General features: G+C 44.0%; 1 protein-coding gene and 1 non-coding gene across 7 annotated transcripts in view; both read left to right on the forward strand.

Moving 5' to 3' along the window:
- The first annotated feature begins 2,121 nt into the window (after positions 1–2,121).
- Positions 2,122–15,155, forward strand: part of MAK (male germ cell associated kinase) — a 51,394-nt gene continuing 38,360 nt past the window's right edge. For 5 of the 6 annotated variants that reach the window (XR_003508033.1, XM_027524454.1, XM_027524450.1 and 2 more), the window contains exons 1-3: positions 2,122–2,206; positions 9,544–9,876; positions 14,404–14,458. Coding sequence is in view for 5 of the 6 variants with exons in the window: in XM_027524454.1 (XP_027380255.1) it covers positions 9,776–9,876; positions 14,404–14,458 (156 nt within the window). In the remaining variant the exon portion in view is untranslated. The other variant, XM_027524451.1, reaches the window with a different exon arrangement.
- Positions 6,620–6,692, forward strand: TRNAE-UUC. Its single transcript has one exon. It is a non-coding gene; the product is annotated as a tRNA-Glu (tRNA).

Below are 15,155 nucleotides of genomic sequence, written 5' to 3' on the forward strand. Positions count from 1 at the left end.
CAGTGAAGTAGCTGCTCCTTGACAGACAGGCCAGGTCTCAGGTTCCCAACCCGGCCCATGGCCCTTCAAGACGATCCAAGTCATCCATAGGGATTCTTCCTGGCTAAAGTTCCCATTGAGTGTTTCGGCTTCAATGTCTTTTGATCTCTTCCATGTGAGCCCTCCCTGGCTTCTGCCTGAAACTTCTGGGACCACCCTGGGGCAGGTGCAGAGGGTCCCAGTGCTAGGATGGCACCATCTGTCTAAGTCACATGGTCCTGTCAATTTGAACTCTTAAATATCCCTTGATCTATCTCTGTCATTACTGCTGCAGTTGGATCCACCACTTCTTCCTGATCAATTGCCATAGCCTCCTTTTTATTCTTTTACCTCTAGACTCACTGCTGAAATCTACCTTACCCACTGCTGCTTTTGTGATCTTTCTGAAATGCAAACGTGAACATGTCACTCCTCTGTAGAAAGTTCTTCATAGTTCTCTCGTTACTGCCTGGTAAGGATCATAGCTGGGCTATGACCTCGATGATCTAACTTGACACTTCTTATTAATACTTTCCCCATCTTTTTCACTTTAAGCTGTAAGAGAACCATGACTGTCTGTCCTGCTACCCTGTCATTATTCCAGAGCATTGACACATAATGGATAATTGCTAGCAGGTATATCACTACCCCATGTCTCATGCTTCTAATTTATGGGCCTTTTTGCTAGCTAATTGAGCTTCTTCTAGTAGAAACACAAGGGTGCCCTTCTCTCACAACCTGAGGCTAGTTACCATCACTTGTTGTTTATTCACCATTAACCCATTTATCTTGTGATTTACCACAGTATTTTTTGGGCTCCAAAATCACTGTTGACGGTGATTGAAGCCATGAAATTAAAAGACGCTTACTCCTTGGAAGGAAAGTTATGACCAACCTAAATAGCATATTGAAAAGCAGAGACATTACTTTGCCAACAAAGGTCCGTCTAGTCAAGGCTATGATTTTTCCAGTGATAATGTATGGATATGAGAGTTGGACTGTGAAGAAAGCTGAGCGCTGCTTATTTACTTATATGCAGAGTACATCAGGAGAAATGCTGGGCTGGAAGAAGCACAAGCTGTAATCAAGATTGCCAGGAGAAATATCAATAACCTCAGCTATTCAGATGACACCACCCTTATGGCAGAAAGTGAAGAGGAACTAAAAAGCCTCTTGATGAAAGTGAAAGAGGAGAGTGAAAAAGTTGGCTTAAAGCTCAACATTCAGAAAACTAAGATCATGGCCTCTAGTCCCATCACTTCATGGGAAATAGATGGGGAAACAGTGGAAACAGTGGCAGATTTGAACTGTGGTGTTGTAGAAGACTCTTGAGAGTTCCTTGGACTGCAAGGAGATCCAACCAGTCCATTCTAATGGAGATCAGTCCTGGGTGTTCTTTGGAAGGACTGATGCCAAAGATGAAACTCCCATACTTTGGCCACTTGATGCGAAGAGCTGACTCATTGGAAAAGACTGATGCTGGCAGGGATTGGGGGCAGGAGGAGAAGGGGACGACAGAGGATGAGATGGCTGGATGGCATCACCGACTCGATGGACGTGAGTTCGAGTGAACTCCGGGAGTTGGTGATGGACAGGGAGGCCTGGCCTGCTGCAGTTCATGGGGTCGCAAAGAGTCAGACAACACTGAGCGACTGAACTAAACTGAACACCGTGACTAAATTCTTTGAGCGAATGAGTGAAAATGAATTCAGAAGTGTGGCCCAGGAGTTAACATATATCTGAGAAGTTGACCAATATAAAGAATTGCAATCCAGTGCAGTTTTCCCCAGGCAGTACAAAATACAAGGGTTACGAGGCGAACAGTTGGCTTCCTCTTGCTCTTCACAAGCCTGGGAACCAGATTCAGCGAATCAGGACTTTATAGAACGAGTGGGAACAAACAAAGGGCAAACAACCCAACTTCTTATAAATAAATGCAAAAGTAATCAGGACTGCCCCAAGCTCCAAATGAAATAGCAGAAGAGCAGAACTCCAGCAGCTTCCAGGCGGTCCCGGAGGCCCCGCCCCTCGGAGGCGGGCTGAGCGCCCATGGGCGGGGCCTTCCCGCTCAGCCCCGCCCCATGGGCGGGGTGTAAGCGGGCGGGCGGCGCGGGGGCAGACGCACGCCCGCCGTTTCCTAGGAGATGGAACACACAGGACGCCTGAGCTTCACAAGGGAGCGAACGAGGTAAGCGGCCGGCGCAGGCAGGTAATCCCCAGCGGGCAGAGAGGCGGCCACCGTCCGTCCGACCTGAGCCTGTCCTGCGAGGCGGCCCGGCATGTCCCCTGGGCGCCCTGTCCTACCGGGGCGGACCTCTGCTGAGAGAAGGGGCCTGGACACCGGTAGGGGTGGGTGACTGGAGGGAGGAGGACTCGGAGAGGGGCGGGGCTGGCCGGCGGGGACGATCTACCTGCTCCCAGCGCGGTGGGTTTGCTCCGAAGCGCCCCTGGCCACTTTCCTACGCCCCTAGACGGCGGGGTTCAGTCCTGGGTTGGAGGATGACAGTGGGCATCCTTCAGCCTCGGAGACCCTCACCCCCGAACCTCGGATCTAGAGTCTCCCATCGTACCCCCTCACCCCGGACCTCCGCTTCTCCCTTTAGTGCCTGGGCTGGAGGGGACACTACTTTGAGGAGTGAGGGGGCGGGACCGGGTCTCGAGAAGGCAGCGGAATTGAGTTCAGAACTGTTACAAAAATGGAAAAGGAGGAAAGAGAAACTGGGTCCAAATTCCGTGCATCCCAAACCGCTCCCAGGTAAAAGCGGAATCCCGGCGCAGGGTGGACCAGCGGGCCCCCGGGGCCCCCCACGCCGAGTCCGCAGGTGCGGTCGGCGGGACACACGGGCCCCCCGGGACCACCCGTTCCCGCAGGCCGGCGGGACTGTGCACCCTGAGTCTTAAGGGCTCTGGTTTGCTGGGGGCGGGGGGCGGGGCGGGCTGGAATATCAGAAATCAGAGCGTCAGGGAACGAAAACTGCTTCCTGACTTGCAATAAGACGGGCACTTAGTTTAAGGACAGAGTTGGAGTCGGGGGAGGGGAGGCAATGAAACTGGCTTTTTATAAGGTGTTTGTAATCTCAACTCTAAACGGAAAGAAATGTATGTAATTGTGTTTAATTTTTAAATGATCAGGCAATTGTTCTAATTGTAACGGAATTCTCATAGAGTCAAAGGTACCGGAGTTATTTTAATCAGAAAAACAATCCCTAGAGTCGAAATAGTAATGGAGGCAAAAGTTACTATCCAGCCTTTTGGCCTGTCTTTACCGTCCCGATCCTCCCAACCTCCATCTCTGCCGAGTGACCGAGTGACCTGAAAAGGAGAGACCCTTCTCTCCGCCCAAGGAGGCTACCTTCTGCCTGGGCAAGGCAGAAGCTGGCTTTGGGCAAAGGTGTTTGATCCATCTGTTGGGGAAGGGTTTTATTTATTTATTTGGGGGGGGGGGGGGTTGGTTTTGCTTCGTTTTAAAAACAGTTTGTGAATATTAGCACAGAGCACCATGCTTTTATTTTTAAAACACAAAATCTTTGTTTTCCCATTGCAAAAGCTCCCCTTTTAATTTCTGTAAACGTATGACTTGGTTGGCTTGAAAACTTTTTCTGTTTTGCTTTTTAAACAACGTAATGATTTTTATGGCATTACTTTAAAAACAAACAAACGTTAATTCCAGCCTTAGAGTAATAACATTACGGCAGATTGTACCACAACAAGTTGAAGAGGAGCAGAGGTTATCTGCTCAGTGATTGGGCAGACACAGATTTTACCCTCCATTTGCCCTCTCTCTTAATCGTCTTTAATCCTTTCTAAATCCCTTATTAGCTGGTAGAAGCTGTTGAGAATAAAGCTCCAGTTTACAGGAGTTGTGCACTTAGCTAAAAATAAGACAACTAGAATGGGAGAGAAATGGTAAGAGTATTTATATAATGTAAGCCTGTGATTGAGCCTCTCAATAAATGTTTTTTTTTCCTTAAACCAGAATATAAGGTGTGTATAACTCATAAGAAAGTACTGTAGCTTGATTGTAGAAAATTCCAAGTTCCTAACAATTCTGTTAAATTAATTGAGGATCATAGTTAAATTACATTTACTTGTGTTATGCCTTGTTGCATCCATGTTGAAATATATACATGGAAATATTCATGTGCAAAAGAAATCATATTAATACACCCCTATTTTGCAGAATTAGCTTCCAGGGGTCCACAGAGAAGACCTGTTGTTGGGAAAGGTTGAGGGCAGGAGCAGAAGCGGGCAACAGAGGATGAGATGGTTGGATAGCATCACCACCTCAAAGGACATGAATTTAAGCAAACTCCGGGAGATAGTGAAGGCAGGGAAGCCTGGTGTGCTCCATGGGGTTGCGAAGAGTTGGACACGACTTAGCAACTGAACAACACAAAAACAAAGAAGAATATACGTAGTTTGCAGAGAAATATCATTGAATGTGAACTGGGGGCCTATAGGCAGTCTGTCTTTTAAATAACATATACTGCTTTTTGACTAGTAAATCAGTTTAGGATCTTCCTATGCTACACTGATAAGAACACTAATAAACAGTTGTTTATGTGCTATCAATGAGTAGGTGCTGTGCTGTGCTACGCTAAGTCGCTTCAGTCATGTCTGACTCTGCGACCCTATGGACTGTAGCCCGCCAGGCTCTCTGGCCATGGGATTCTCCAGGCAAGAATACTGGAGTGGGTTGCTGTGCCCTTCTCCAGGGGATCTTCCCGACCCAGGGATCGAACCTGCATCTCTTGAGTCTCCTACATTGGCAGTTCTCTACCACTAGCGCCACCTGGAAAGCCCCTCAGTGAGTAGGTACATGGGAATAATTTTAAAAACCCTTTATACATCTATGCCTGTCTACATTGGGCCATTATCCTTGTTTTCAGGGGGATAAGGAGATAGCTGGAATGGTCAGCTTCTCACCCTGGACAACTGCTTACTTTGTAATTAAAATGACTCAAAAGAGACCTTTCTGATGCTTTGTTTGGGAGCATAGTATGTAAACTTGTGTAAACTCCAATTGTCTTGGAACCACACATCAGACTTTTTAAAATCCACGTGATTCCCATAATCTTCACCCCCTCAAACAAAAGAAGCCGAGAAACGGCCGTGTACCTCTTTTATTTTTCCCTGAGTATGAGTATCCTATGCTATAGCACTTGAAGCAAACTGTGTTTCCAGTGTTTTTTCTTTTGGAAGACTTGGAGTGAGGTTTCTATTACAGCCACTCCAAAACAAAAACAAGAACAAACAGCTGGGCTTCCAAGCTGGAGCAGGAAGGCATCAGTGGTCTGTTGTGCTGTAATAGTATTGGTGGTGTTATGGTTGATGCTCTTTACAGTGTAAGAGAAAGAGGCAGTTTATTCCACTTTTGCAGGTGGTTGAGCCATTGCAAGGTGAAATTTCCACGTTTCTGGCAGCCCTTACCTCTGAAATTCTCTCCCAACCTGGGCAGCTCCCTCTTCACTCCTTTATCTTTTGTCCCTTTCTAGAGGTGCCTATCGGAGAAGGCGATGGCACCCCACTCCAGTACTCTTGCCTGGAAAATTCCATGGACGGAGGAGCCTGGTAGGCTGCAGTCCTGATGCAGGACTGCATCAGGTCCTGCATCTCTAAGAGTCTCTAAGGTCTCTAAGAGTCGGACTCGACTGAGTGACTTCACTTTCACTTTTCAGTTTCATGCATTGGAGAAGGAAATGGCAACCCACTCCAGTGTTCTTCCCTGGAGAATCCCAGGGACGGGGGAGCCTGGTGGGAGGCTATCTATGGGGTCGTGCAGAGTCGGACACAACTGAAGCGACTTAGCAGCAGCAGCAGGAGTGCCTATAATCACCGCCTACCTCTTAGACCCTCAATGTTTGTCCTCGCTTAGGTGTTACCATGAAAATAATCTGTTGCATATACAGCAGATTTGCAAAGAAAAGATGCTGCTATTTATCCCATTAAAATTTAATTCAGTAACTTGGGGGTGGGGTAAAAATAATAACTTTCTTAACAAACTCCAAGTAGACTCCCTTCTCCCCCACTCACTCACTCCGCCTTCACTGTTTCTGGCCTAATTTTTCAGTGTCCTTCCAGGAGATCTGCATGAGCCAGATCTAGCCCCACGGCGTAGTCGGGGTGGGGAGACCTCTGTGTACTTTTCAGGTTGTTTATAGCATCTTGCCGTGTTGGGGTGAGGAGTTAGGCATCTTTAGTGGGTGGTGGGGGTGGGCAGCCTTCATCGTGGGTTAGATTCTACATGGTTTGGGAGTGAAGAGTGGTGGTTCTTTTACTGCATCAGTGATTGTAGTAGCTAGCAAGGATGGGTTGTTTAGAAGGTGGGGACCGCACTGAAAAACCAAACAGCTTCAAGCTAATGCAACTATTAGACTAACTCCATCACTGATTCTCTTGATCGATCCTAGGTCATTTAATCCCTCTGCCTTTTTATTGTACATTGTTACTGTTATGATGAACACTGTGGCCTTTTGGACAAATTTATTCTCTGTATTGTTACTTAACCAGAAAGAATTGGTAAACCTCTGAAGAGCACATTTCCTTAAAAGACCTTAAATAGTGAAGCTAGAAAAGAATGTCAAGCAAACAGTAGGTGAACTCCCTGGTGGTTCAGTGGTTAGGACTTGGCACTTTCGCTGCCAAGGCCCTGGGTTCCATCCCTGGTCAGGGAACTAATATCCTGCAAGCCATGTGGTGCAGCCAAAAAAAAAAGAGTGTTAAGCAGTTTAACATCTAACAATAAACTGAAAAATGCTGATTTAATAAAATTCTAAATGATCAGAAGAAATACATTTTATAGCCTATGTTTTGTTTAATCATAGCACCAAACAAACCCCTTCTGCATCTAAGAATACAGCCTTGTAGCAGGATGATAAATTTTTTAAAGCAACATAAGAATGATAAACAGGTATTACCAAACAAACCCCCAAAGAGCTTTCAAAATTATCTTTCCTTACCTAGATAATGGAAAAATTAAGGAAACCAAATACACAGTCAGGAACTGTGCAGGGGGATGTTGCCTTTCTCTATATTAATGCCCTCGTGTTTAGAACCTGTGTCTATGTATAATGTAAAGACCACTTGCAAAAGAACTTCATTTTCAGGCAAATGGGGAAGCATTTGCTGGCATTTGTTGAAACCATTTGCTAAGACATAACTGAGCCAGATGATCAGATCAGATCAGATCAGTCGCTCAGTCGTGTCCAACTCTTTGTGACCCCATGAATTGCAGCACGCCAGGCTTCCCTGTCCATCACCAACTCCTGGAGTTCACTGAGACTCACGTCCATCGAGTCAGTGATGCCATCCAGCCATCTCATCCTCTGTCGTCCCTTTCTCCTCCTGCCCCCAATCCCTCCCAGCATCAGAGTCTTTTCCAATGAGTCAACTCTTCACATGAGGTGGCCAAAGTACTGGAGTTTCAGCTTTAGCATCAATCCCTCCAAAGAAATCCCAGGGCTGATCTCCTTCAGACTGGACTGGTTGGATCTCCTTGCAGTCCAAGGGACTCTCAAGAGTCTTCTCCAACACCACAGTTCAAAGGCATCAATTCTTCCAGATGAAGGAACCACTAAATAGAAATGGAATTTACTATGGAGATCTCTTTGTCAAGATCCTGGCCACAGAGTCAGTGTGGCTTAAACTACTCATGCGCCTTTGAAGGGGTTGCTATCTGTCATGAAGTAAAATAAATGACAAATGAAAGCACACTCCTGTTATTTACAAGCCCCACAGGTCCTTCCAGAGCTTCCTGTGGACAAATGTGTCCCGTATAAAGGGAACCGCGTCGTTCAGTGCACTTGTCTGCTGTGCTTCCGCAGAAAAGCCTATTTTTGGAAGCCTTGGGTACTTTGACAATTACAATATATTCTTGTTGCTCCTACAGTTCTGCGTCTAATAGAGAAGGAATTTCTGTCATTTTATTTTGTGGAAGTAGTGCTACAGTGAAAGAAAAATAATCACTGATTGAAGCATCAGATTATAAAAGGCATTTTATTTTTTTGGCTGAACCACACCACTTTTTGGATCTTAGTTCCCCAACCATGGATAGAACTCAGACTCTTGACAGCAAAATCACAGTGTCTAACCACTGGACCTCCAGGGAATTCCCTATAAAAGGCATTTTAAAACAGACTATGTCCTTCCATAGTGCCAAACGTTGTTACCTTCTGCAGCTAAGAATACAGCCTTGTAGCAGGAGGATAGATTTTTGAAAGCAACATAAGTATGATAAACAGGTATGAAATGAGAAATTGTTCCTTGAAAGCTGAACTGAGACAGAAGAGTGGGAGGAGATTATTGAACACAGTTATAATGAAGGAGGTACTATGGCTTTATGTGCTTCGGTTTTGTTTTGTTTTGTTTTTAATTGTGATAATAAAATCAGAACCTATCGAAACCTGTACCCTTCTAATATATACACATCCACAACCCCTTTTCTGTAGTTTTGAAATCCACAAAGCTCTGAAAGATGAATTTTCAGAAATTAATTTGTGGAAATTCATTTGCAATAAAATACGACCCGAATGATGTGAGGCCACTTACAGTCTTCATTCCTTTGCTTAGTGTTCTTCTCGTACATTTTTGCGCAGGCACATTAAGCTGCTCTTTGGGAGATGTTATGTACCCTCCTGCTTTTCTGTGGTTGGTGGTTTAGTCGCTAAGCCAAGTCTGACTCTTTTGACACCATGGACTGTAGCCTACCAGACTCCTCTGTCCATGGAATTTTCCAAGCAAGAATACTGGAGTGGGTTGCCATTTCCGTCTCCAGGGGATCTTCCTGACCCAGGGATCGAACCTGCGTCTCGTGTTTCAGGTGGATTCTCTACCCCTGAGCCAGCAGGGAAACTCTCTATTTCTTTTCTAAAATACGCAAGTACCTGGATCCCAAACACATCTGGCCCAGGAATTTCACATAAGGGATTGTGGTCCAAATTAAACACGATGCAAAAATTGATTCTAAGAATGGATAGAGTGGAGAATCTGATTTTCCACAGTCTGATGTGGACTCATATAGATTCTGTTGCTGCTGTGTCGTTCAGTTGTGTCCGACTCTTTGCGACCCCATGAACTGTAGCCCACCAGGCTCCTCTGTCCATGGGGATTCTCCAGGCAAGAATACTAGAGCGGGTTGCCATGCCTTCCTCCAGGGGATCTTCCCAACCCAGGGATTGAACCCAGGTCTCCCGCATTGCAGGCGGATTCTTTACCAGCTGAGCTACCCGGGAAGCCCATAGATTCTATTATAGTCAGTTAAAAAAAAAAAAAAGGAATCACAAACATCATTAAGTCAGTGTTTATTGGGTTCAGTTTCATTACATGGTACCATGTATTAATAAATGCATTCTGCAGTGATTTTCATCAGTCTATCATATGTGAACGTCATTCCACATGGCACAAGTGATTTATTGGCACGTGCTTAACAATTAGTCTTTGTCTTACAGTTTTCCTAGGTTACCAGTACATTTTTGGAAGTGATTCTTTAATGAACACTCCTTTTATTCTTGTTGTTTTTTTCTACAGGGTGTTCATAAGAATGGAAGCACCGTTTCCTTGCCAGATTCCTTACTGCTGTATCTTATGAACCTACAGAATCTTGGGGAAGAACTTGTATTTAATGATGACAAAGCCTGTCACCAGTGTAGCAACAACGGTCTAAGGGCAGAAACGAGTAAAAATAAAAGACGCATTTATATTTATATACAACAAAGACGTTATTTCCCGTGGACAGCCTGCACTGCATCATTCTTCCAAGATGAACCGGTACACGACCATGAGACAGCTGGGGGACGGCACGTACGGGAGCGTGCTCATGGGCAAGAGCAACGAGTCCGGGGAGCTGGTGGCCATCAAAAGGTACCACGGGCGGCCCTGCCACGTTCACCCGTCTTTCTGTTCCTCTCCTTTGCTTGCTTGAGAACGTATACAAGCGCAGAGAGAAGTCTGGTCCAGACCCCACACTTGTTAGGCCATCGTGGAATGCCATTCTGGAGACAGCACTGCAAAAAAGGAGTTCTGCTGGTCCCCACGTATATGAATTTAATTTTCTGGTTTGTCCAGCAAGAAATATAAGGGCTCTGCTTTTTGAAAAAAATGTATTTATTTTTAATTGGAGGGTAATTGCTTTACAAGGTTGTGTTGGTTTCTGCCATACATCAGTATGACTCAGCCATAAGTGTGCATATGGTCCCTCTGTCTTGCACCTCCCTCCCACTCCCGATGCCATCCCACCCTCTAGGTTGCCCCAGGGCACCAGGTTGAGCCCCCTGCGTTACACAGCAGCTTCCTATTAGTTACCTATTTAGGGCTCTGCTTCTTCTGCATGATAAATCTGAACTGAGACTGAAGGTAATGCTTAGAGCACTTAAAGTGGAGTATAGAGTAGAGCCTATTATTTCTTTAAAACAACAGGCCTCAAAATCAGATGGTATTCATAATATCCAACAGTTCTGAATGGCATATGGTATTTCCCCAAGCTTACCAATGAAACAGAGGACTTATTAATTATTTCTTTAATCTACTGTATTTGATATGTCATATGTAAGAAAAAAAAATTACCCCAAAGCTTAGTGATTTAAGACAAGAAGAAACATTTAGTAACTCATGGTTTCTGTGGGTCAGGAATTTAGGAGCAGTTCAGCTGTGGTTCCGGCTCCAGGTCTCTCTGCGGTGCTGGTAGAGGTCGGCCAAGGTCACAGTCGTCTGTCTGCAGGCTGGACCAGGGCCTGAGTACGCACTTGCAAGCTGGTTCGCTGTGTCAGTTTGCTGGGGGCTGCTCTCACCAAGTACCCCAGACTGGGTGGTTTAAGCTACGTATTTATTTCCCCACAGTCTGGAGGCTGGAAGTGTGAGAGCAAGCTGTTGGCAGGCTTGGTTTCCCCTGAGACCTCTCTCCTCAGCTTTCAGACAGTTCTCTTCTCCCCTGTGTGTTCACCTGGTCTTCCGTCTGTGTATGTCTGGGTCCTAATCTCCTCCTCCTATAAGGACACCAGTAATATCGGATTAGGACCCACCCCAAAGGCCTCAGTTAACCTTAATTACCTCTGTAAGGTCTATCGCCAAATGCAGTCATTCTCCGAGGTACCGGGAGGTTAGGACTTCAAGATACGGATTTGGGGGGACACAGTGTGGCTCAGACTGGACTTCTGTATGTGCCAGTTTAAGCACAGGCTGGTTGGCTTAAACTGTAAGGATTTATTGAGACAGTTGGGAGGTTACAAGTCTAAAGTCAAGGTGTCAGCCGGGTTGGTTCCTGCTGAGGGCTGGGAGGAAGGGATCTCTCCTAGGCCTTTTTCCTTGGCTTATCGATGGCATTTTCTCTCCATGTGCCTCCCACATCAGCTTCCCTTGATGCATATTTCTTTGTCCAAATTTCTTTTTATATAAAGACAAATTTATATAAAGATAATTTCTCTCTATATGGGATTCTACAGATCATCACTCGAGTGTTCTCATGACACGGTAGCTGGCTTCCACTGCAACAAGTCTTGGAAACTGATTACCACTTCAACCAAAGGATGATCATCCAAAATTTAAATGCTTTAACAAATGTTTATCAAATGTTAAAAACTTTACAATATCGTGATCTAAAATATTACATACATAAGGAAACCCTTTTATAAAGTATTGTCAAATAGCCATTAGTATCAAGTAAGTAAATGTATAATGAATTGGCTTCCCGGGCAGCACTAGTGGTAAAAAAAACCTCTTGCCAGTGCAGGAGACTTAAGAGACGTGGCTTTGATCCTGGGTTGAGAAGATTCCCCTGGATGAGGGCACTGCAACCCACTCCAGTATTCTTGCCTGGAGAACCCCATGGACAGAGGAGCCTCATGGGCAAAGGGTTGGATACGACTTAAGTGACTTAGCATGCTTACATAACTGAAATGAAAAACGGGAATAAAAAGAAATTTCCCTGACCTGAAAGGTGAAATATTACAGGTACTTCCCGTAAAGTTGGTTTTAAGACCAGTATACCTGTTGTATCCACTACTGATCAAGATTGTACTGGAGACCCTAACTGGTGCAATAAGAGAAAAAAGTAATAAACGGGGTGTAACTATCAGGCAAAATGAGATGAAATCATTCTTAGTTATAGGTTAAGTGATTATGTAAATTCACAAAAATACTTCATTACATACAAATAAATTTATGTGCAAAAATATCTTTAAAAGGACTGGAAAGATTTACAATAAAATCCATGAATAAAATCCATGAATGCTTCTAGGGAGAGAGGGATAAGAAAATGAGAATGAGGGTTGGGTCTCATGGTATGATCTTGGAAGACTTCCCACAGAAAATGAGATCTTGAGAATGAGAAAAAGCTATCAAGAGGAGAGGGAAGCATAGCCAGGCTTTAAGGATATGTATGAAGGATATGCATGTATGAAGGCCTAGAAGCAGGAGAGATTTTCCTTCGGGAAATTTTACTGTAGGTCACTGGTAAGAAACCTTGTAGTATCTGCTGCCATTTCAGGAAAAAAAAAGCAAAAAAAAAAAAAAAAAGCTATACCATGGTCCTTCTAGGGGCTGGTGATAAGACCCTCTCACCTCATTAAATTAACAAATATTTATTAAGTCCTGTGTCCTTTAAAGACCTGAGAGGCAGTTCCATTCCAGAGGGTCTCCTGTTTGTGGGACAGTTCCTCAGGAGCCCCACCTGTGGGTTTCAAAACCCATCAAGCCACCATTTAGTGAATATCTATTGAGACTTAAACTGTGTCTCAAAAACTGATCAGGCAGGTGGCGGTGTCCTCAGAGAGCTTGCTGCTGTGCTTGAGGAGAGGGGACAAGGTCTAAACGTAATAATTTAACTATATGGTACATAAGAAAGTGGTCAGTGCTATGGGAGAAAAAGCAGAACAGGAAAGGTGACCTCAGAGCCCTGAAAGCCAGCTTCTGGCATTCAAGGAATAAGAATCAGCCTAAGGTGAAAGTTCTCTCCATTCTTCTAACCAGCCAAGCTCTTTCTAGCTGTCTTTCTCTGGCTGGTGCGTTCTGTCTTGCAGGCCTCATCTGAAACACTGCCTCATCACAAAGGCCTGAGGCCTGGCCAGTTTATCTCATGATCCTCAAAGCTGATCTGTATGTCTATTTTGTGTTAACTAAAGTCGATTTCCTGTGAGATGCGAAGCACCGGTAACCATCCCCGATTTCATCATCCGGGCACGTAGTAGGTGTTGGATGAATAAATAAATGGAAGAGAAGCTGGCAGGGAGTCTAAAAGGAATTCTAACAAATTGGTTTAACTTCTTACAATTAAATTAATTTCTTTAAATTGGTCTAAGAAATTGCGATAATTGTTTTGTGAAGAAACTTCTATATTTGTTGCATATAGATACCTGTATCACTTTAAGGTAGTATTGATAAGAAGTAGTAACTGTTGAGGAGAAAGTAGCATGTTAGTAAATGTGGATTGCAGCTAGTACAGATTTTTCAGAATAAACATTTCAGTTTGTACTAAATTTTGAAAAAGAACTTGAATATGTTAACTAGCCTCTAAAGGTTGGATTAAAAATTCTATAATTATTTTTTAAGAATTATAGAGATTATATGTACAGTTTTGGATGGATCTGACCACTTGATGAAAATACTTTTATACTATATTTGAATTGATTTGTATTTTATTTCAAATTGAGCACTGGACTTTCTTCATTTCAGCAAGACATTTATGGCTATAGTACTGAAAAGTATCTTTTGGTAAGTCAGTAAGCCCTTAATTTTTAGCACCTGAATACATATAAGTGAAATTCGGATTCACTAAGAGTATTTTAGGAATAATAGCAGTGATGCCCTTCTTATCTCATTGTAGCCAACCACAGATACTGGTGAGGCTTCCCTGCTGGCTCAGATGGTAAAGCGTCTGCCTGCAATGTGAGAGACCCAGGTTCAATCCCTGGGTTGGGAAGATCCCCTGGAGAAGGGAATGGCAACCCACTCCAATACCCTTGCCTGGAAAACCCAATGGACAGGGGAGCCTGGTAGGCTACAGTTCATGGGGTCGCAATGAGTCGGACACGACTCAGCGGCTTCACTTTCACTTTCACAGATACTGGTAAAAATAGGAACATCTAATATTTACTAAGTCCTTACCTAAGCCTTTTACAATAAGCTTCTCTTATGCAGCGGTTTCTACGCTATAGCTAAGGAATTTGCGGCACGGAGGGTCATTAGGTAATTTGTCCAAGAAGTGACATAGTCATGAGCGTGCACGAAGTGGCCTTGAGATGCACAGAATGGAGATGATCTGCTTTTAAGGAGGAGGGAAGACAGATACACAGCTTGCCTGAAGCAAACTAATAATAGAATGAGAAAGCCAGCAGTGTAATTTGTGTCTTCACACCCTCCGTCCCCAGGCACTAAACTTTTCTTTTTTAATTTCAGAATGAAGAGAAAGTTCTATTCTTGGGATGAATGTATGAACTTGAGAGAAGTTAAGGTAAAACCCCAGAGATGAAAAGAACCTGAGAAGACCTCAGTTCTACCTCACACGTCTCTCATTTCCGAGGATGGTAGCTAAGGAGACTGTTTCGTTCTCTGTGGGAAGCAGACCAAAGATAATTCTATTTCTTATGTTTTTCTTTATCTTCCTAATTTCTCATCAGAATGTCAGTGGAGAGCAGAAAATAACTGTACCCTCACATTTGAAAGTACACTCACTTTTTTAATGCCAGTGATCTCCATTTATTATTTTTCTAAACTTTTAATTTTGTATGGATTAACAAACAATGTTGTCATAGTTTCAGGTGGACAGCAAAGGGTCTCGGCCACAGAAATACACGTATATGTATGTGTATCCTCCCCCAAACCTCCCCTCCCATCCAGGCTGCCAAATAACATTGAGCAGAGTTCCCTGTGCTCTACAGGAGGTCCTTGCTGGCTATCCATTTTAAATATAGCCGTGAAAGTACACTCTCACTTTTAAAAGAGCGTTTTAATTCATACTATCAAAGGAAAGATAATTTTTTAAATTACCACATACCATTTCTTTATATTTTATGTGTACAATGTGGATGCATTTTCGGAGACTTTTGCATGGAATTGCACACAGTTAAGTCAGAAGAGAGGTTAAACCTATTTAATGACCAAGAAAAAAAAAAAAGTTGACAGACTGAAATGCTTGACAGCTACTGTTG

The sequence above is a fragment of the Bos indicus x Bos taurus genome, chromosome 23 (genome assembly GCF_003369695.1).
Source record: "Bos indicus x Bos taurus breed Angus x Brahman F1 hybrid chromosome 23, Bos_hybrid_MaternalHap_v2.0, whole genome shotgun sequence".
In the NCBI taxonomy this organism is placed as follows: domain Eukaryota; kingdom Metazoa; phylum Chordata; class Mammalia; order Artiodactyla; family Bovidae; genus Bos; species Bos indicus x Bos taurus.